The sequence below is a fragment of the Furipterus horrens genome, unplaced genomic scaffold (genome assembly GCF_987537825.1).
Source record: "Furipterus horrens unplaced genomic scaffold, mFurHor1.1.pri manual_scaffold_5, whole genome shotgun sequence".
NCBI lineage: Eukaryota > Metazoa > Chordata > Mammalia > Chiroptera > Furipteridae > Furipterus > Furipterus horrens.
In genome coordinates, this window is record NW_028327175.1 from 12,403,508 (window position 1) to 12,426,741 (window position 23,234).

A 23,234-nucleotide genomic window follows, 5' to 3' on the forward strand; every position below is an offset into this window, starting at 1 on the left:
AAGGGCAAGGTAGTGTTGCCGGGACCCAGAAGATGAGGTTCCCTGGAAGAAACTGGACCCAGGTGGAGATGCAAGCCACTTTCAGAGACCTCTCAGGAAGGAGAAAGGGGGAAGAGGGTGGGATTTCTTCCCTTCTCCTGCCCCTGTGCTTTCACCGTTGCCTCCATTGGCCAAATCTAATAGCCAGAGAGCAATGGAACCTGGGAAATGTAGTTTCTTATGATACAGAACATAAGGGAGGGGCAGGAAATAGATCTGAGCAAATAGGCAGTTGACTGACACTACAAAATACAGTGTATATACTTGATTCAGTAATTCCTTTACTAAATATTTGGGAACCTGCTAGCTGCTGGGGATAGCATAATGAACAAAATGGACTTGATCACTGCTCTTAAGAGGATCAGAGACTGATTAATAAAGGAGAAATTAGAATAAACACAGACCGTCTAATTATAAAGTGTGTTTGGTGCGATGTAAGAGAACATCACAGTGTTGAAATAGCTAGTGATTTAGAAGAAAGGTACAACCTTCTACCATTTCAAGTCTAGTTAATTGACTCTTCGGGTGCATGTGTGTGTAGAAAACTTGTATTTGGGAAAGAACAGAATATTTATATCTAAAAACGTTTTTAAAAGATATCAACCTATTAATGTTTTGACATAACACCTGAATATAGGGTTTTACTGTCCCAAAGCTGTGTGTGTGAGAGTGTATGTAATAGAATGTGTGCGTGTGTTTGTGTGTTGAGAGAGAAACAGGGTCCGAGACAGAAACAGAGTGAGAGAGAGAACAGTGCAAAGGAAGATTCCTCTAGAAAAGCATTGGAGGGGACCAGAGGGCTCACAGCAGCTAATCTCTAGCAGGCTTCCTAGGCCCCACCTCCCTTCCTCCTCATCATAACTTGTGATCTTAGAGGCATGAAAGAATTTAAGCCCTTCCCCCAGCCTCACCATCTCTCCTGGCCGCTCAGCCGGACTCCAAGTCAAATCCAGCTCACAAACCAGAGGGGCCGCGCAGGAGGTGGTGGGCTTGCAGGCAGGTTCCTCACCCGGTGGCCATGGGCAGCGACCGTGGTCAGCCTGGCACTGACACCTCTCCAGCCTTAGCTGAGGATTGCCCCTTTGGCTTCGTGGAACTGCCCAAAAGACCCACAGGCAGGCTCGTCATGCACAGCATGGCCATGTTTGGCCGGGAGTTCTGCTACGCGGTGGAGGCGGCCTACGTGACCCCTGTCCTGCTCAGCGTGGGCCTGCCCAAGAGCCTGTACAGCATGGTGTGGCTCCTCAGCCCTGTCCTGGGATTCCTGCTGCAGCCCGTGGTGGGATCGGCCAGTGACTACTGCCGGGCAGGGTGGGGCCGGCGCAGACCCTACATCCTCACCCTGGGCGTCATGATGCTCTTGGGCATGGCCCTGTACCTCAACGGGGACACTATCATATCAGGTCAGTGCACTGCATAAGGCAAGCAAGCAGGGAAAAGGGTCCTGTTGTGCAACTCACCAGAAGTATTTGAATTTCTTTATATGACACTTAAAAATTGGTTAGAATTGTTTCTCTCTCCTAGGTTACAATGAATTTCCAACTTTGAATGACCCAAATTCTGTGGCTGGGGAGCCTTTACTTTTAGAAACATCAGGATGCATTTTTTTTTTTTTTAATTGTGAGGATCCTAAAATAGCGTTAAATTTTTATCTATTTTATCAAATTAAATATTTTTACATATTTATTAATTGCAGTAATTTTGGAGCCCATTGTACCTTATTTAGTACTTTGTCAAATTAACCAGCTATAAATATTTACAATGAATTTCTTGTGTGTTCTAAGAAGGGTAAATTCCATTCAGAGCTTTATGGAGAGCCTTTTAGTGGGTGCAGGGAATCAATCTGTCAGCTCAAGGGGACATCCTGGCACTGTAAATCCTGGACAAAAACAAACCTGATGGTGAGCACTTTTTCTAGCCATTAATCAACCTCAGTAACTGGTGGTAGTGGATAAAAAATTGCACTGAAAAAAGGCTCTTAAACATAAAAATAGCATACAATTTTAGGCCTTTAACTCTCAGGCTAGCAGAATGTATGATAATGAGGCAGGATAGTTATCATTTACATATACTTAAAAGAGGACATAAATACATAAATATAGGATATCTCTGGAAGAATCACAAAATATCTGATAAGAATGTTGCCCCTAGGGAGGGGCACTAAAGGTTTGGAGGGTAATAGGGGAGGATAGGCTTGTTTTTCACTTCTTTTCATATTATAATTTTTAAAAACGTGCATATATTACATACCATTTTTTAAAAAATGAACTGAAAGCAAGGAAAATGGTTAAGATCAGTGAATGAATTGTGGCATAGTCACAGAATGAATATTATTTAGCTGTTAAAAATTGGGAAATTGCTCTTCATCGATTGGAATGCCAAGATGGGAAGAGAGCTGATTATACATGAGCACGTACACACGATCCCATTAGTCAGAGCTCAGAGTGTGGTCCTCTGACCTGGAGCATCACTGGGGTGCCTGACGTGCAAGTTTCCAGGCCCTGCCCCAAACCTACTGAAGAATCATGGAAGGATCATGGGAGATGGAGCCCAACAATCCATTTTAACAAGTCGTCCAAGTGTTGCCTAAGCAAGCTAAAGTTTGAGAAGCGTTAAGGCACCGATGTACACCTCTCTGTGTGTGTACAAGTACCTAAAGGGAAGTGTGAAGGATGACCATCACTGGGGGCTGGGATCTGAGGCATTTGGCCCAGTTTTCTGTATTGTTGGAATGGTTTACAATAAGCGTGCATAGTTTCTAAAACCGCTTTAAGGAGACATGATTCATATACTATAAAAGTCACCATTTAAAAGTGCACAATGCTGTGCTTTTTAGCATATTTGGATGCTTGTGCAACCATCCCCACAATCTAATCCACGACATTTTCATCGTCTCAAAAGGAAATCCAGTAACTGTGGCTATTCACAGCCAGTCCCCACTCTCTCCTCCCCACCAGTCCAAGGCAACCACTCGGTCAGCCTTCTGTCTCTATAGATTTGCCTTTTCTGACCTCTGATCTGCGTAATTTTTAAAACCTAAAAAACAATGAAGTTTGTATTTGGAAAAACAAAACAAAATGAAAGCAAAGGGAGATAATTTGATGACAGGAAGTTTTGGTGGTAATAAAAATGCGAATCATATCAAACCGAGATTCAGGTAACCGATGTTCATTTCTCTTCTAGCTTTGATTGCTGACCCAAGGAGGAAACTGATTTGGGCCATAACCATCACCATGATAGGTGTGGTTCTCTTCGATTTTGCTGCTGACTTCATTGATGGGCCCATCAAAGCCTACTTATTTGATGTCTGCTCTCATCAGGACAAGGAGAGGGGCCTCCACTACCATGCCCTCTTCACAGGTAGGAAATATTCCAGAAAGTCTCTCCTTCAGCTCCCACACGGGGGTGGGGGCACCTCCGCTGAAGCCATCCAGTTTCTCTGCATGTTGAATGGTTTTGAGTGGATGGATCAGTTGATGGAACACTCCCATCACGCGGGCTCTATCTCTCAGTGTATTTCTCTAAACAAAGCCAGCTTGTGACCAGGCTGCGGACTTTTGCAAAGGAAGTTTACATAAAAGCTTTCTGAAGAACCATTTGTGGAGACGTTTACAACCCAAATGAAAAGAGGCATTGTGCACTTTACTTTTTGGTTTCTTTCTTTTTTAAAAAAGTCAGTAATGTAGCATCAGCATTACTTCGGGGCCTATTTAAAATGCAGCATCCTGGGTTTAGGATGGGGACCCAGAAATTTGCGTTTTTAAAAAGTACCCCAGCTGATTCTGTGGCAGGGATCCCAAGCACCACATTTAAAAACAAAAATAGAAACAAACCAAGCAAATAAAAATCCCCTTCGAGATTTCTTAGTTCTAGAAAGAGTTGGCATTTCCTCTACCTCCTGGATTGAAGGAGGCCATGCCGGGAGGACAAGGGGGCTGTCCCTGGGGCTTCCTCTGGTTGCTGTTGTGTTACTCATTTAGAGCTTGGTACTGTAGTTCAGCATACATTTATAGAGTAGCAGTTAGGACCGTTCTAAGACTGCAGGTTATACACGAGGCTGCAGCGCATCCTGGCCCATGAGGAGTTTTACCTCTAGTGTGGGGGTGGGGGTTGCAGACTCTATCAGCCTTTCTTATTTGATTGTATTCATAGCCCAGCCAATCTATTTATTTTTATTTTAATATATTCTGTCTCCTCTCATGTCCAGATATGTCCCATGAGAAGCAGGATTTTGAGTTTCATGGTTTATGTTTATGTCTCCATAGCCAAGAGCAGTGTGTACACATGGAAGCCATTGGGTTAATATTTGTTACTTGAGTAAATGTTTGAATAGTGAGCACTGGAGGCCAGGGTGTTGTTCCTCTTCACTTTAGAGAAGGCGGAAGAGCAGGAATCCATCCCTGTCTGGCACTGGCCCCTGGCCATCCTGTCTATAGCCAGAAGGTTCCAGAATAGAGATTCAAACTGCATTCTCCTAGCTTAAAATCCCATAGTTCCTTCTGCTCTATCATAATATGCTGAAATCAATTACAACAAAGTCAGGGGATTCGTTTTGGCTTTTCAACACAACACATTGAGAGTTATATTGCTCTGAAGTACTTCAGGCAATGTGGCCTCCACTTTCCAGCTTACGACAGTGTTAGTCTTGGCCAAACAATCTCTGCTTTGCTACCTCTGATATTAGAAGTTTGAATCTCTGTTGTTTGGATACATCTCCAAGGCTAACACATGATAGTATTTCTATGAGTTGGAAAAAATATTTGGAGGTTTTCTGCTGATATTAGCATGAGGTGTGGTCTCAGCAAACATGTGTAATTTGTTATCACATTGGTTTGGGATTTTATGACATCTTATCTGAGCTTTGTAGTTATCCCTTAACTGTTTTCCAGTCTCTAACTTCTTCCTATTTCAACGGAATCAATACATAGTTTCCAGATTCATATTCCTAAAAGACACATCCGACTAGGGCTCAGTGACCTGCAGTGGCTTTCCATTTGCCTACTGCCTAATCAACACTTACTCGACAGGGTTCAAAACTCCCCACCTTCTGTTCCCATCCTACTCTTCAAGCTTTACTTCCCACTGCTCCCTCCACATTCTCTGTCCTCTAGACAGTTTTCCGATATGTTCCTGAGGACAAAGGCCAGGTCCGTTTGACTTACTGTGTCCCTCGTCCTTCCAGCACTGCCTAGCATATCATAGGTGCTCAAAATAAGTATTAACAGGATAAGGGACTCTGCCCCTTCTTTTTCAGCTTCTGTATCGTTACTCACATTGAAATTTCCTTTCTCCTTTTCTGCCTATGGAAATCAAATCTGCTTGGAAATTTTCACCTCGAGAGAAGGCTTCTTACTCTCTCCTAACTGGGTCAGGGACTTCGCCCACCAAATAATCAAAACACAAAAGCTTATCAAGTGGATGAACATAAAGGTATCAATGATACTATCAGGAAGAGATGGCGGAGGTAAGAGTTCACCACATGCACGCCGAAATTTCACCTCTCCTTGGGGCCTGCGTGGTCTGTTTGGGCTGTCATAACAGAAGTGGTTCAAACAACAGAAACGTTCTCACAGTTCTAGAAGCTGAGGGTCCAAGATCAAGGTGCCTGCAGGGTTGGTTTCTGGGGAGACTTCTCTTCTTGACTTGTACCTGGTAGCCTTCTCACTATATCCCCACATGCCTTACCTCTGTACATATATCCTGGTGTCTCTTCCCCTCCTTATAAGGACACCAGTCCTATTGGATTTGGGCTCCATCCTTGTGACCTCATTGAACCTTAATTATTGCTTTAAAGGCCCTTCCTCCAAGGATAGTCGCATTGTGGCTTAGGGCTTCAGCATCGGTCTCTCTTAATGAAGACAGCAAATGCTTTCCTAGAACCCCACAGACTTCTGCTTGTTTCTCACTGGGTAGAATTAGGTTACATGAGCCCCCAGGGGCCTGGGAGGTTGTGAGGGATTGTTTTTGGAGGGGGAGGGGCACGTCTTTAAATCAAATTGGGGTTTTGTTAACCAGGAGGAATACCCAGTTATTATTGAATAGGCCAAAGTAAGTAATTATCACCAAGAATACACACATAGTTGAGTATCAGCCTAATGAGAACAGTTAGATCAAGACTATTGTGAGAAAGTGGCAACCAGAGCCCCCAGCACCCCATCTATTTATTAGGGAATAATGAAGTAGTAATTATATCTTGGAAGTTATACTACTGTTCAGTTTTACCTGATCTGCACATTTATGATAGTACTGTTGCCACTCTCTTCGTATTATAATTCACTCTGTATTTTCCTAACTCTTCTACAAGATTTGTAAACTCCCTCATGAGAGTTCACCTACAGATTCCCCATGGCTTCTCACTCATTACTTTGCTGCTGGCTGGCACTTAGAAATGTTAACCGTACAAAAGTATATCCTGGTTTCAAAACCATGCTTGTAATTTATGCAATTTTATCCCAAGTTAGACTGCAGGGCACACTGCATTAGCCAGATGAATATGCTCATTTAGTTACCTGGCATCACCTCATGACTAACAATAAACTCTATCTGAACCTTAACCAACTGTCTGGTTATGGGGAGACCCCTAGGGTGTGTGGATGGCCCAAAGCAAGTTCTTTTCCCTCATAGGAAAGGATAACTAAAAACATTTTCGTCTTATAAAACAGTACAGTGAAGTCTCACCTTGTTTAAGGTTTCAATTCTAATGTCCCTGCTTAATCACAGAGAGTCTAGAGTATTTGTAAACATGTCTCATGTCACCCATGAAATACAGTATGCTTTGTTTTGTGTATACAGATCTACATAGTGATAGATACGTAAAAATAGATCTGTTAATGTTTACTCCTGGACATGTGCTCAATGAATGAAATAGTGGATGGGATCATCCATGTTATTTAGACTCTTATTTCGGCCCTGGCGTGGTGGCTTAGCTGGTTGGAGCATCGTCCCATACACCAAAAGGTTGGAAGTTCGATTCCCGATCAGGGCACATACCTAGGTGGCGGATTCAGTTCCTAGCTGGGGTACATACTGGCACGCAGGAGGCAATTGACCGATGTTCTCCAACATTGATGTTTCTCTCTTTCTCCCTTCCTCTCTTCCTAAAAAAATCAATTAACATGTCCCCAGGTGAGGACTGAATAAATGAAATAGAATAAAATATTCTTTTCTCTCTCTTATGCTCTCTCCCTCTCTTCCTCTTTTCAACGTGTGTATCAATGGATTCTGTTGGGTGAAATGTGGCTGTGTGACTTCACCACGATTGCCTTGCTCTGAATGTCAGGCCACATTAAAGGATGGCATGAAAAAGAACGAGCCTGCATTGTCACTCTGCCTGTCTTTGCACACATGCCAGACCTCCTAAATTTACATGAACTTGGTGAAGAGATGGCTACAACACTCTGCTCGAAACAAGCATTTTGTAATAAAGGCACGTTCAGTGTCAGGGCCCATTCTGATTTTCACAAACACGAAGATACCATTCACCAAGGAATCCAGTCATCTGAGTAAATTGAAATTCTTTTTATTTATTGCAGAGCTGTAGTCCAAACCCAAGAATTTCAAATGCTTTGCAAACAAGTGTCAAATGGTTCATTGCCGAAATATGTCCTAGCATAGTCCTGACATTTTTATTTTTAAGAATAGACTCTGGCTCCCAGGGTGTCATTTTCATCCTCTGGCTTCTTCTTTCTCTAGTATTTAAAGGTAACTCAACCAGTGGTAGCCACAGTGGGTTTGGGGATTCCACCCTTAACCTCTCACCCCAGGCCTTCACCTCTGTGTGCATCTGAGGCTGTAAAGCCCACACTCACCAGTAGGAAGTTTCTCCTTTTGTCAAAATGCTTCTAATCAAGGATATTTCTGCTAAATCAAGTCCAAGGCTTTGCCATCCTTGGCAACAGGCTCCATCCAGTAATGGGAGGCTGGGATGAAGCAAAATGGCAAAGGCTAGCTAGGTTCAAATTCTGCTCCTTTTCTTTACTGCGGAGTGGCCTCAATATTTCTGAGCTTCTGTTTCCTCACAGGGTTGTGAATCTTTACACAATGTTGGTTATGAATATTCTGGCAAATGATTTCAGGCCTGGAGCAAGGAACGGTTTAAAATGATTCAATGCCAGATGTTAACATATATTTCAATTCCTCCAGGCCCACTAGGCTTGCCAAAGTTTTATTTGTCATGATTCAGTGAGGAAGTGGCCCCATAAACATCTTTGGAAGAAGAATGGGTAATTTGTGAGGCTCTGCCTCTTTGACCTTTTCTCTTTTTTAGTACTTTAGAGTATGCATGAGGCTGGCTCTGGTCTGAGTTTGACAACATGGCCTGGTAGTGAGGCCACCTGTGGGCCCTTCTCTGTAAAGGCAATTACCTAACATGGCAGCAGATATCCTTCGGGTTCTCCGGCTTATGGCTCATGGTTTACGGTTTGGCCAATGGCCCAGTGATTGCTTCCAGGAGCCCCAAGGAGGTTGATGTTGGCAGGAGGGATAAACACAGTCTGGATGTAGATGTGGGAGTTGGTCTTAGCCTTTGTTGCAGCTAGAATGACTGGACTCGGTTTGGAAGACTCTTTTAAGGTAAGAGCCTTAGTTTAGGCAATGGAAGCAAAAAGGAAAGCATTCAATCAATCCCTACAGCCCCCTACTGGCTTTTATCATATCTGGGGATGTGAATACAACCTAAATATTTAGACAGTTTCTCCAAAGTCCTACTATTCCTTCAGGGTATATGCTGTTGTGACATCCCACAGTAGTTTTGGGACAAACAGAACAGTCGCATACATGATCACGAGGGTAAACAACCGATGATCTACAATGTCTTCACTGTGTTAGGTGATTTTGCCCAACTGTAGGCTAATGTAAGTGTTCTGAGCATATTTAAGGTAGGCTAGGCTGAGCTATGATCACTATCATAACAACTTATTATGTTTTCTATTTATGATGGTGTATTGGGACATAACCCCACTGTAAGTCAAGGGACATCCTTAGTCCTTCTCTTTTGCTTCTGGGTGAGGCTTTGGAGTTAGGGTTTCTGTAGGAAGTCAGCTGATCACTGGGTTTTGGTCCTGCTTCTGCCACTGAATGTGCTAGTGTTTTGCATGTGTTAGCCTGTTAACCCTCACAAAACACATATGAGCATGCATCACCACCCCAGAGGAGAAGTGCCCATCATCACACGATCAGAAAGCACACAGGTGGAAATGGAAATCAGGCATAATTCCAAGCCCCTTCTTTTCATGCTGCCTCCAGTCACTTAAGCACCGTCACCTGTGGCTTTCTGATCCAATTCAATTTTCTGAGATCCAGACATCCTTCTGCCTCTAAAACCTTTGGATTCATTGCTGTATTGAACTCTTATGAACTTCATTACTAATTAGGAAGAGTCCTATAATAATTACTAATAATCAGCATCATCTTGCTATCATTAACTAAGCATCAAAATGAATAAACTCTTCAGAACTCCTCTATACTCCTTTAAGGACCCAGCTCACAGTTCTAAGTTATTATTTATTAGAGTTTTTTTTTAAGTAGTTGTTTACTTATCTGCTTCTCCCAGTTGGAATTGCCTTCTGGGGAGGAGGGGCTGGGGAGCTGTGTCTTATTTATGTTTATGTTCCCAGACACTAGTAGGATCCTTGACATTTATGTATTGTTCAATAAATATTTATTGAAGTACACTCAACCAGTAGTTATCAAACTAGACTAGAGAATCCTCCAATTATATAACTCAGTTGATACAACGTAAGTCCATCATTATATCTATATTCATAAACTAAAATCACTATTCTATTGAACAGTGGATGATTTATTTTACATATCAATTTTTTCAAATGGGTAACTGTGTTTTATTCTATATCTCTTTTCTTCAATGGAACAATACATTTCAAGGAAAGAGGCATAAACAATAGGAGAATTAAGTGACAATATGGCAACCATTAATCTGGTTATAAATGAGAAGTAGTTTGAAACAAAGAATGTGTACCTTTTTCACAGGGTTAGTTAAGGTCAGGGTTTCTCAACTGGGGGTTATTTTGCCCCCTAGAGGATATCAGGCAATGTCTGGAGAAAGTTTCGATTGTCATAACCGGTGGGAAGGGCTGGAGAGGTTGTTATTAGCAACTAGTGGGTAGAGGCCAGAGATGCTTTTAAACATCCTACAATGCACAGAATGACCCTGCAGGGCAGAATTATCCAGCCCAAAATGTCAGTAGTGCCAAGACTAAGAAGCCCTGATTGAGATAGTTTCTTGAATAGCGCTTTGCACTTAATACATTCTAGGTTGACTGCTTGGCTTATCATCACATGACTTCTAACAGCCCGGGCACCCACGATTCCATAAGGAGAGTCATTGTCTACCGGTGACCCAGAGGCACCACAAGTCCCAGAACCGCCCTCTGAGTCAGAAACAGACTGTGGCTGCCTCAAGGGCCTCCCCTTCCTCTCCGATCCTGGGCACATAACATCCCGACAGGTCACCATACGTGTCATTTATCTGTTAGTGTATATGCCCGTCAGCCATAACCGGACCATTTATTCCTGTTGGCAGAGAACATATTTAACTCATGACACACCATTGGCCACAATTTCCCATAATTTCACCTTAATCCTCTTTGGCATTCAGGGTATGGTCACACTTTATTTTTGTAATTCAGTGGTTAAACAGTTGAGGTTGGTCATCTATAAACATCCTTTACGGTAAATTGCAGCGAACCAGAATGTGAAGGGACCAGAGTCATTTCTTCTCCCACCATTCTGGATAAATTAGGATTCATGGTACTTGTCGTTTAGATTTGTGTTTCTGGGATCAGAGTTTTTGTAAACTTAGGTATTTAGGATCAGAGATAGAAAATTTCTTGGTTCTCTTTTCTTCCTTGATGCCCTGGTTTGTGAGGATGTGTCTTTATTTGGGAAATAGAATGAAGGCATCATGCACACAAGAAAAACAAAAACAAAAATAAGCTGATTTGTCCAGGTAGATATTTATGTTTGGGAAGGCATGATGGAGGATTGGATTTCAAGGTATCTGATGTGGGGAGAAGGTCTGCATCCACCTCCTTACTTCTCTGAACCTCTTCTACCCCGTGCTGTGTACCTCCTTCACCACAGCATTCTCAGATGTCACCGACGTTTGCTACCAGGGGGACATCTGAGGAGCACTTACGACTTTGGAGCTGAGTAGTCTAAAGTCTCGTGCTCATGAGGAGGACTTGCATTGTAAAACAGGAACCGGAAGGAATGACTCACTAATGACAGAATTTCAAATATGAGACTGTTCGGGCAGGATCAGTTTTGAGGAGCCCTTCAGTCTCTTTCAAGTCGCATGGTCTTCAATCATGAGCTGCTAAAACAAGCGCCAGAAAAACTTTAGGTCAGGGTCCTGTGTGATGCTAACAGGGTTTTTTAAAATTCATGTTTAAATTTTAGATCTTATTGTTTCATGGCTGTCAACTGCTTCTGATAGAAGAGAGAAGACAGATTCCAAGGCTATTTGATCTTTGAAAACTTGCATCCTTTTAGAAAGATTATTAAGAGATAAATAATAATACAGATCATTTTATTATTGCTGTCAGAAATTGGTTTCCTTTGGGGCTCCTTAAGGTCAGGTATTAGTTTTTAAGCAGGGTAGAGAGTATAGTTTGGAAACGCCACAAGAATTCTGAGAGTGGCAATATTTATTAAGCACTTGTTATATCTGGCACCATTTTCTAATATGACTCTTTTAGCAGGTTACTCTTTGGTCCTCATATTATGAGTGAAGAAGTCCAAGGTCACAGCAAGTATTGTACATGCCAGAGCCGAGCCTTGAACCCACCCTTCCTGGCCGGAAGTGTCTTAGCCTCTCACTGTGTTAGCTCTGCTGTCCACAGAGCTTTCCCGCTGAAGGGAAGGGCCCAGGCACAATGGAAAGGGAAGATGGTCTGCTAAATATGCTAATATGGGTTTCCTTTGCTTTCCAGGTTTTGGAGGCGCCCTGGGTTACCTTTTGGGTGCCATCGACTGGACCCATCTGAAACTGGGAAGAGTGCTGGGCACAGAATTCCAGGTCATGTTCTTCTTCTCTGCCTTGGTCCTCATTTTGTGTTTTATTATTCATCTGTGCAGTATCCCTGAAGCCCCACTTAGAGATGTTGCAAAGGACAGTCTCCCACAGCAAGCCCCCCCGGGCCCCCCAGTGTCATCAGACAGAAAGCACAAGTATGGGTCTATTGAGAAGGTTAAAAACGGTTATGTAAACCCAGAGCTGGCGATACAGGGAAGAAAAAGCAGAAATCCTGCTGAACAGGTAAAGATGCAAGTTCTTTTTTCTTTACTTGGGAAAAATATTCTTTTTCTGGTCCTCATTTTTTAATGATTCTTTGTTTTGTTTTGTCTGTTTATTGGGCGTGAAGAGTTTTGTGAAGTGCAATTGAATCTTCAAAACCTCAATAGCTATTATCCTATTATCCTTAGAATTAAAACTCTGCACCTCGAAGCAAAATGTGTTTATTTTCTTTTGGTTCTTCTGACTCTTATTCTTTTCAGAACATTTAACCAGGGAAGATGAAGCCAGGTGCAAAATGTTAGACCATATGAGAAGCCCAGACTATCCTCAGACCACAAGAAGTATCTTCAGTTCTTAGATTAGGATTATAAATTTGTTTCAGCAAATGATAGTATCCCTGGGTTGGTAACTAGGTTGGGCATGTTGAATTTGTATTCCATGAGTTGATTAGATATTCTTTTTAATTCGTTTCTAGTGAACTTCTCATTGAATTAATTGGCTTAAAATTTTAAAGAAAATTCTATTAAATGTCAGAGAAATGGAACCATGTTAAGATGAAATGATCAAAGAGAAGAGACTAGAACTACGCTGTCCAACAGACTAGCTACTAGTCCCTTGGGACTATTTAAATTAAAATTCATTAAAATGAAATAAAATAAAAAATTCAGTCCTTTAGTTGTATTAGCCACATCTCAAATACTCCATGGTCTCTTGGGGCTAGTATCTACTGTATAGGACACTGAAGATACAGAACATTTCCATCCCTGTAGCAAGTTCTGTATCCTTCCTCGAGCTCAGTTTGAAACGAGCACCTCAGGGATGGAGAACAAAGGATTCCCTTGCTGATGGAGACTATGGAAGACATGATTTTAAGTCTTGGCTCCTCTAGCTGGCTGACCTGTGTTCTTCATTCAGAAAATATCTATCAGGGACTTGCAGTAGGTAGCCTAATGATTTAGTGCATAGGTGTTCAAATCCTGCCCCTTCCACCTCTATAACATAAAACCTTGGGCATTTACGGTTCTGTAAAATGAGAAAGGAACTTGATCTATCTACAAGGGTTTTGTGTAGATTATATGAGATTGTCCATGCAAAGTTGCTTAGAATGGTTCCTCCCACATAGTAAGGGGTTAAGTATAGGTGCTGTTGTCAGCCTGGGAGAATGCTCCTGCTCTAAGCACAGATAGGGGACAGATTTAATCTGTACTCTTCATACATTTTCAGAAAAGCTCAGTGAATCTCATCTCTATGAGCTCAACTTCTCTTGTTGGGGCAAGAGCTTTGGAACAATCAAGTTAGGATTTTAATCCTAATCTGGGCTCCTGAATGAGTTAGCGTGTAGGAGACCCTCGTTAAATTATGCAAGGTGTAAGTTCATTTCTCTCTCTTATAAAGGTCCAGATGGATACACTGGGGCTACCCTACTGACCCCATAAGGGACCTGGATCGTTCTGTTTTGTTTCTTGCATTTTGAACCTGGAACTTTTATCTTGTGGTCCAAGATGGCTTCTCCAGTTATCATTGTGATGTCTACATTTCTACTACAGGAAGGAAGAAAGGGCAGGACATGATCCTTTTCTTTATGGACACAACTCAAAAGTTGCAAACATCACTTCTGCTTACCTACTGTTGACCAGAACTTAGTCACATGGCCACAAGTGAGCCGCCAGCAGAATGGAGACTATAGCCATGACTTAGAAGCCGTATACCTAACTGAAACTTCCATTTCTCCCGGGGGAGGCAGAACAGGTATTGGGACCAACTGCTAGTCTCTGACAACTCACCAGCGTCTAATCCTAGTAGCTGTGTAACCCTTGGTAAATTAACTTCACTGAGCTTGGTGTTTTCATCTGTAGAGCGAAGATCATGTTAGCTCCCTTACAGAGGACTTCTAAGGGTTAAATAAAAGAAAGCGGGTTGAAAACACTTAGCCTAGTGATTTACAAATAGTGGTATATAAGTCTGTTTCCTTTTTCTAAAGCATCACAAATCCAGAATTAAAAATTAGGCAACTTTGGTACACTGGACAGCATTGGGGGGGGGGGCATAGTTTTAATAATTAAGAATGTAATAGTAAATTGACAAATATTTTCAGATGAACACAGTTTTAGTATCTTTATGCCTTCCCTGTCTTGTTCTCTCTGAGAATCTCTACTCACTTATGGAGACACTGCATTACATTTCTCAATCCCTCCAGTCCAGGGCGTCCTCTTTTGATGTCATATATTATGATGTTGAGTCTTCAGTTGAAGTTATTTTACATTCTGTCCTGTTTGCCAACTTGTCTATGCCTTTCCCCACCAGATGGTGAGGGAACTCCTTGAGGGCAGAGGTGGCCTCGGTCCATTTTCCCTTTCATTTTTTTTTCTTTTAAATTTATTTTTCACTTGCAGTTGATAGGCAATGTTATTATATTAGTTTCAGATGTACAACATAGTGATCAGACATTTATATACCTTATATACCTTAGAAAGTGATCACATGATGTCAAGTACAGCATAGAGAATATAGTCATTTTCTCATTCTTGACAGTCACCTCAGTGCCTGGTGGTAGGAAGCTGGCATTAATAGGAAACTGGCATCAATGTTCGGTAGTTTTTGTTCAATGAATGTAGCCAAAATGGTAATCTGAAATATGGGTCTTGATGGAATTTGTTTGAGTGAATAGAGAGAATTATCAGAATTGCTCAAATTGTATACACAGATCATTCATTTCTTCAACAACTATTAACAAAAGTCTGCTGCAGCTGGGCATCAGGACAGACCTTGCCCCTGCTTCAGAGCTGTCATCTATCAAAGTACAACTATTTACATGTTGTCTTACTCTCTTAATAGATGTATAATTTTGAATCACTTTAAATTTACAAAAAATTTGCCAAGAGAGTAGAGAGAGTTCCCGTCCACTCTTCACCAGCTTCTCCCTGATGTTAACATCTTCCATAATCATGGTACCTTTGTCAAAACTAAGAAGTTAACATTGGTACAGCTATTAAATAAAAAAGTAGACATTTCTATTTCACAAGTTTTCACATTAATGTCCTTTTTCTGTTCCAGTGTCTAATCTAGGATAACACATTGCATTTAGCTAAGTGATTCATAATGTCTGAAAATTGTATTTTCTTTTTTTTTAATTTTTTAATTTTTTTATTTGTATCTTTTTTAATTTCTTTCATCAGTGTTATGTAGTTTTCTGAGTACAGGTCTTTTACCTCCTTGGTTAAGTTTATTCCTAGGTATTTTATTTTTCTTGTTGCTATGGTAAATTGAATTTTTCTTTCAGTTTCTATCTGATATTTTATTGTTGGTGTATAAAAATGCCTTTGATTTCTTAATATTGACTTTGTATCCTGCTATTTTGCTGAATTCACTTACTAGGTCAAGTAGTTTTTTTGTGGAGTCTATAGGGTTTTCTATGTACACTATCATGTCATCTGCAAATAATGACAGTTTTACTTCCTCTTTTCCAATTTGGATGCCTTTTATTTCTCTTTCTTGTCTGATTGCAGTGGCTAGAACTTCCAGGACTATGTTGAATAGGAGTGGAGAGAGCGGACGTCCTTGTCTTGTTCCTGATCTCAGGGGGAATGCTCTCAGTTTTTGCCCATTGAGTATGATGTTGGCTTCAGGTTTCTCATATATGGCCTTTATTATGTTGAGGTATGCTCCCTCTATTCCCATTTTGCTGAGAGTTTTTATCATAAATGGGTGTTGTACTTTATCAAATGCTTTTTCTGCATCTATTGATATTATCATGTGGTTTTTGTCTTTCATTTTGTTTATGTTGTGTATTACATTTATTGATTTGTGAATATTAAACCATCCTTGCATCCCTGGGATGAATCCTACTTGATCGTGGTGTATGATCTTTCTAATGTGTTGCTGGATCCGGTTTGCCAATATTTTGTTGAGGATTTTAGCATCTATGTTCATCAGCGATATTGGCCTGTAGTTTTCTTTCTTTGTTGTGTCTTGACCTGGTTTTGGAATTAGGGTTATACTGGCTTCATAGAATGAGTTTGGCAGTCTTCCCTCTTCTTGTATCTTTTGGAATAGTCTGAGGAGGATAGGAGTTAGTTCTTTCCTAAATGTTTTGTAGAATTCACTTGTGAAGCCATCCGGTCCAGGGCTTTTGTGTGCTGGGAGTTTTTTGATTACTGCTTCAATTTCACTAGCTGTGAAGCAGACTTTCTGCTTCTTCTTGATTCAGTTTGGGAAGACTGTAGGTTTCCAGGAATTTGTCCATTTCCTCTAGGTTGTCAAATTTCTTGCCATACAGTTGTTCGTAATAATTTCTTATAATCCTTTGTATTTCTGTGGTATCAGTTGTGATTTCTCCTCTTTCATTTCTGATTTTATTTATTTGGGTCCTCTCTCTTTTTTTCTTGATGAGCCTGGTTAAAGGCTTGTCAATTTTGTTTATCTTTTCAAAGAACCAGCTCCCACTTTTGTTGATCTTTTGAATTGTTAGTTTAGACTCTATGTCATTTAATTCTGCCCTGATCTTGATGATTTCCTTTCTTCTACTTGATCTGGGATTTGCTTGTTGTTCTTCCTCTAGTTCTTGTAGCTGTAGGGTTAAACTTTTTTTTAGATATTCTTCTAGCTTTTTTAGGTAGGCCTGTATTGCTATGAACTTTCCTCTTAGGACTGCTTTCGCTGTATCCCATAGGTTTTGGGTTGTTGTGTGTTCATTATCATTAGTTTCCAGAAACTTTTTGATTTCTTCCTTGATGTCATTGTTAACCCATTCATTATTTAATAGCATGTTATTCATTCTCCATGAGTTTGAATGTTTTTGAGTTTTTTCCTTGAGGTTGATTTCCAATTTTAAGCCATTGTGATCTGAGAAGATGCTTGATATAATTTCAATTTTCTTGAATTTGTTAAGGCTTGTTTTGTGTCCTACCATGTGGTCTATCTTTGAAAATGTTCCATGTGCACTTGAGAAGTATGTATATTTTGCTTCTTTGGGATGAAAACTTCTATATATATCGACTAAGTCCATTTGATCTAGAGTGTTGTTCAGTGCCTCAATATCTTTGGTGTATCTTTGCTTCGAAGATCTGTCCATTGTTGACAATGGGGTGTTAAAGTCCCCTACTATGAGTGTGTTGCTGTCTATATCTTTCTTGGAGTCTTTCAAAATTTTCCTTATATATTTGGGTGCTCCTAAGTTGGGTGCATATATATTTATAAGGGTTATATCTTCTTGATGGATTTTTCCCTTAAGTATTATGAAATGCCCTTCTTTGTCTCTTTTTATGGACTTTGCTGTGAAATCTGTTTTGTCTGATATAAGTATTGCTACCCCAGCTTTTTTTGTGTGTCCATTTGCTTGAAATACTTTTTTCCATCCCTTTACTTTCAGTCTGTGTAGATCTTTTGTTCTAAGGTGGGTCTCTTGTAGACAGCATATATGTGGGTCATTCTTTCTAATCCATTCAGCTACCCTATGTCTTTTAATTGGAGCGTTTAATCCATTTACATTTAAGGTTATTACCAATAAGTACTTATTCATTGTCATTTTTCCCCTTTGTACTCGTGTTCTTCTCTCTCTCTGTTTCTTTATCTTCTTAGAGCAGACCCTTTAGCATCTCTTGCATTGCTGGTTTGGTGGAGATGTATTCTTTTAGCCTTCTTTTGTCTTGGAAGCTCCTTATTTCACCCTCCATTTTGAATGAGAGCTTTGCTGGGTATAGTATTCTAGGTTGTAGGCCTTTGTTTTTCATTGCTTGGAATATTTTTTGCCATTCCCTTCTGGCTTGTAGTGTTTCTGCTGAGAAATCTGATGATAGCCTTATTGGAGCTCCCTTGTATGTTATTACTTGTTTCTCTCTTGCTGCTTTTAGGATCCTCTCTTTGTCTTTGAATGTTGCCATTTTAATTATGATGTGTCTTGAGGTGGGCCTGTTGGGGTTCATCTTCATTGGGACCCTCTGTGCTTCCTGGACTTGTGTGACTCTTTCTCTCCTCATGTGAGGGAAGTTTTCTGTCATTAGTTTTTCAAAGAGGTTTTCTATCCCTTGCTCTTCTTCTTCTCCTTCTGGAATTCCTATGATACGGATATTATTATGTTTCATGTTGTCCTGCAGCTGTCTTAGAACCTCTTCAGTCTTGTTCAGTCTTTTTTCATTTTGTTGCATTGTCTGGGAGTTTTTGTGTACGTTGTCCTCCAGCTCGCTGATCCGATCTTCTGCTTCCTCTAGCCTGCTTTTAATTCCTTCTACTGTGTTCTTCAATTCAGAGATCGTATTCTTCATTTCCTCCTGGCTCTTATTGATAGCTTCTATGTCCTTTTTCATGCTCGTGTAATTCTCTGTGAGTTCCTTGTAGTTTTTCTGGAGTTCCTTGTAGTTTCCCTGGAGTTCTTTGTAGTTTCTGCTGAGCTCATTCAGCTTCTCCATAATCCATGTTTTGAATTCCATATCTGATAGTTCGCTCCCCTCTATTTCATTTAGCACTCTTTCTGGGGATTCTACCTTTCCTCTTGATGGGAGGTTGTTTCTCTGTCTCCCCATTTTTGTGACTCCTATTGTTTGTTGGTGCTTCTTAGAATCTGAAAATTGTATTTTCTTTCAGTGGTATTTCAAGGAGATATATTTGCTGCGTATAGTCAATAGAAGACCTCATTTCCATTTATTCAGCTATGTATAAAAGTCTGTAAATAGTTTTCTCAAGGTTAAGTGCTTTGTTCTATTAATTGGCTTAATATTTTCCAAAAATTAATACAAAAGTAAACTTCAATATCTTACTTATGTAAGGTCTTATGAAAGGACCTTACATGACTGTGCTGGAGTTAGGTTTCTGCAGTGTATCAACCTGCTTTTTACCATGTCACCCTGATAAGGAAATACAATGAAGGGAATAATCTGTTCATGCCATTCCACCCAGAGCTCCTCTTTAGCTCTAATGTCGTGTTTTCCATAATAAGAGGAACACATGGAGGAAATAAAAGGTTTGGGGGATGAAGCCTTCATTTTGTCTTGATCACACAGCACATAGAGAAAATATGAGAGCCTAGGTCTCCTGAGACCTGACTAGACCAACCTGTCCCTCCTTCAGGCTGAATCAGGGAGCACCAACAGTCCCTGCCCATTCTCGGCTGACAGATCAGGACTCTGAGATTGCTAGTTACACTGGAGCCCCTTTCTTATGTCCTTCTGTAGGGCAGTGTGGGAGTCATGGGATATCAATGTGATGGAACCCATGCAGTCATTAAAAGCTGTGTGTCTTTGAGCATTTATTTAACACATCATATATCAGGTAAGACACACACAATGATCTCCATTTTGAGAAAAGCTACACACATGCAGAGAGAGAAAAAAAAAGAAGAAAGGATTTGTACCCAAAATGGCAATTGAAGTATTGTCTCTGGATGATGGGTTAACAGGTAGTTTTAATTTTCTTTTCTAAACCCTTCAGTAGATTCAACATTTCTATAATGGGCAAGTATTACTTTGAAAGTAAAGGAAAATAATGCCACAATTTAAGGAACAAAACAATGCAGGATTTTACTAGAGATAAGTAGCTATCACCCCAATAGATCATCATTGCCTCTTTGCCCCACTGCCTGACTCAGCAGAGGCTGTTGTGAAGATCAAAGGAAGCCCGTGAGGGGAAGCCTCCTGAAAGGCATAGAACCCTCCACACTAGTATGAAAATAAATGCATTGAATACAATTAACCTTCTAGTACAGGCCTTAGCTCTGATTGGTTTTGTTATTTTCTTTAAAGAAAAAACAAACTGTAACGTATCTTAAGCCCAAAGCCAAACACTCGACTCTTCCATTCTGACTGTGCATCTTGGGAGCCTCTAGCTACACAATGGCCATGGACACCATGTCAGGCCCAGGGCCCTGGCCATCATTGTTTGTCAAAGGCATTACTTCTCAAGGTGAGGGTGGCTTTGCAATTTTAAAAGTGGGATTTTTTTTAAATGATGAAAGGCCTGACTCATTTCAGAGTTCAAACCATAAAATTCATCTGCAGTTCCTCCATGCCATCATTACTCCCTTCAGTATCTCAGTAGTTTCCTTTTGAGTGCACCCCTGTGCAGCTCTCTTTCCCCACTGATGGCTCTGCGCCTTTCACTTATAAATCCGTCACCACCCAATCCCCAGTGGACAGAGGCACACAATACATGCAGTACATCAGTGCTCAGGGCGCAGAACCATTGAAAGGGCTTTACCCAGGGAGCCAACGAGCCAGAGAATAAGATGCCAGCTGCATTTTTATTCTGAGTTAAGATACCTAAAGGAGCCTTGAATATTTACATTCCCATCTTTTTCAGACACACCAGGTACAGTTTGAAAACTCATATTTATTTTTGGAAGAAAGGAAAAATTAGGTTAACAATGAAAAACAGGCTGAAAATTATGTATAAGGCAGAAGCACAAATTAATATTTGGAATGAGACTGAATACTTGCTGGCCAGATTCATTCTGTAAAATTTTGCATTTTGGAAAGAAGGGAAGGAAAGAGAAGATGAATTACTTAGGCTAAGGCATGACAATCAGGCTGTTGTTTCTCAGTGTATGCCTTTAGCTGCTTCTTCCTCTAGTCAAGGGAAAGGCAGTGCCCAGGCACTGACTTTATGTTACACTCCCCATTTATTTTTGACTGGTACCACATTTCAGAAAGCAGTTATTTCTCCCAACTCCAAAAGAATACTGTTCAATATAAGGAACTCAGTTTAGTCATGTTGTGATTAAATACTATAAATGACTAATTTAAAAAATCAATTTATACAACAAATCTACCATTGGTAAATACAATTTTCTGCAACAAGGAGCTAAAAGCATTATCATATTAGGTTAAAAACTATAAACACAATTTGCTGTTAAAGTTAAAACAGAACATCTCAGGAGACTATCTTATAAATAAATAGCCAAGATTCAATTTGATTATGCCATGATTCAGAATAAATAAAAATCTGACAAGAAAGACCCATAACCCCAGCATGATTGATATTTATAGTCTCGTTGTCTTCAGGGCAGCTGACTGCTTAGTATTCTTCAGGTTTCTTTCTTTTCTTATATAACAAGATATTAAAGGCTCTTTTATTCTTTGTATTTTAAAACAGTTGTGTCAATAGTTCAAACATTTTTTTTTTTTTTATTCTCTCAAGGCTCCTGATACCAAAAAATTGAAGCTTCTAGTTTTCACATAATTTTAGCCTAAATTAAAGAATTTTGGGCATATGTATTTATTGTGTGGTTATGTGTATATTTGTTTGTTCTACAGTATTCTCACTTCTGACTCAACATAGGGTTTACTTCCATGTGTTGGCTGATGGCAGGATCCATGGGAAGAAACTGGGAGAAGGTACCTGGCCAAGAGCAGAAAGCCAGTTGGCTCTCTGTATTGGTTTTCTATTGCTACACAACAAATTACCACAAATTTCACCACTTAAACCACACCAATCTATTATCTCACAGTTCTGTAGGTTAGAAGACTGGGTGGGCCCAACTGCATTCTCTGCTCAGGGTCACAAGGCTGAAATTAAGGTGTCAGTGGAGCTATATTCTCATCCTAGAGGCTCCACTAGGGAAGAATAGGTAGAATCTAGTTCCTTGTGGTTGTAGGACTGAGGTCCCTGATTTCTTGCTGACTGTTGTTAGGAATCATTCTCATTTCCTAGAGGCCACTCTCAGATTCTTTCTATGTGGCTCCGTTTACCTTCAAAACTAGCAATTTTCATGCTTTGAAGTGCTCTGACTGACTTCGGCTCCTAGCTGGAAAAAAAAACTCTGCTTTGTAAAGGGCTCATGTGATTTGGTTAGAGTCACCCAGATAATCTCCCTTTTGATTAACTCAAAGTCATCTGATCAGTAACCTTAATTATATCTGCAAAATCCCTTTGGCAGCCAATAATACATAATAATGAGGCAACACCAAGAGATAGGAATCACTGGCCTCTTATAATTCAGTCTACCACCTTTTCAGAGTCAAGAAATCTAAGAAATCTAATAATCTGTGAGCTTTGTCCTCAGGCCGTTGTTGTCATTCAAAGATGGAATGCAAGATGTCTCTTGCATCTTAGCCCAAAGCACGTTCATTTTCCAGTCCCTGTCCTTGCAGGTCCCCAAAGCCCCATAAAGTATCTACACATACTTAGCATCTCCTAGAGACCAGCCCATGGAAACTTTAGTGCCGTGCACAGAAAGAGTGACTCTGTGTGATGGTGGACTGATAGATATGTAACATGGCTGTGTGCTCTGGTTCCCACAGCTGGCTGTGTGTTTGCAGAGAAGGTCACCCCTGTTTCATGTTTATTCCAGACTCAGGGGACAATGACTATGAAGTCACTGCTGAGGGCGCTGGTGAGTATGCCTCCCCACTACCGCTGCCTTTGCATCAGCCACCTCATTGGATGGACCGCCTTCCTATCCAACATGCTGTTTTTCACGGATTTCATGGGCCAGGTAATGAACATGTCTGTACACACACTCATTGACTTGTGCATCAATCTTTCAGTCAGTGCCTGTGTAACTTCTTCTGGACTGGCCTCTAGGATGGGCACATACTAGGAAAAAGTACTTTAAAGGAGCTGGCATACAAACAGGTTCTAGAGTCAAGTTACTATACCCTAGACAACTAGAGGATGCTATGGGACAAGTCCTTGATCAAATACAACAAATAGAGAAAAATCAGTGTGAGCTCTAGCAGTTGTGGCAGGCTTAATAAAGGAGGTGCAATGCAACCTAGGCCTTGAAGAGTGAGTATGAGTTGTAGACAGAGAGGAGAGAAAAAAGAACTATTCCAAGCAGAAATACAAGTCGTACTTGTGGAAATGAGTCAGAAGCCTATTGACCAGAATGGTACCAGAAATGGGTGGCAGGGTAGCCTAAGTTGGGTGGGGTCAGTTGTTAGGTAGAAGGAGGGGTGTTAATGATCTAGAGAGATGTTGTTTAGACTTGATGCGGTAGCATTGGGACTTC

The 23,234-nt window shown here is 40.7% G+C and overlaps 1 protein-coding gene across 1 annotated transcript in view; it reads left to right on the plus strand.

Moving 5' to 3' along the window:
* The first annotated feature begins 961 nt into the window (after window positions 1-961).
* The window catches only part of SLC45A2 (solute carrier family 45 member 2), a 30,437-nt gene continuing 8,164 nt past the window's right edge, over window positions 962-23,234 (plus strand). Inside the window, exons 1-4 of the mRNA XM_090278889.1 lie at window positions 962-1,442; window positions 3,223-3,399; window positions 11,991-12,316; window positions 22,575-22,718. Of these exons, the coding sequence (XP_090135015.1) occupies window positions 1,058-1,442; window positions 3,223-3,399; window positions 11,991-12,316; window positions 22,575-22,718 (1,032 nt within the window). The 5' untranslated portion in view covers window positions 962-1,057. The remainder of the gene's footprint in view (window positions 1,443-3,222; window positions 3,400-11,990; window positions 12,317-22,574; window positions 22,719-23,234) is intronic.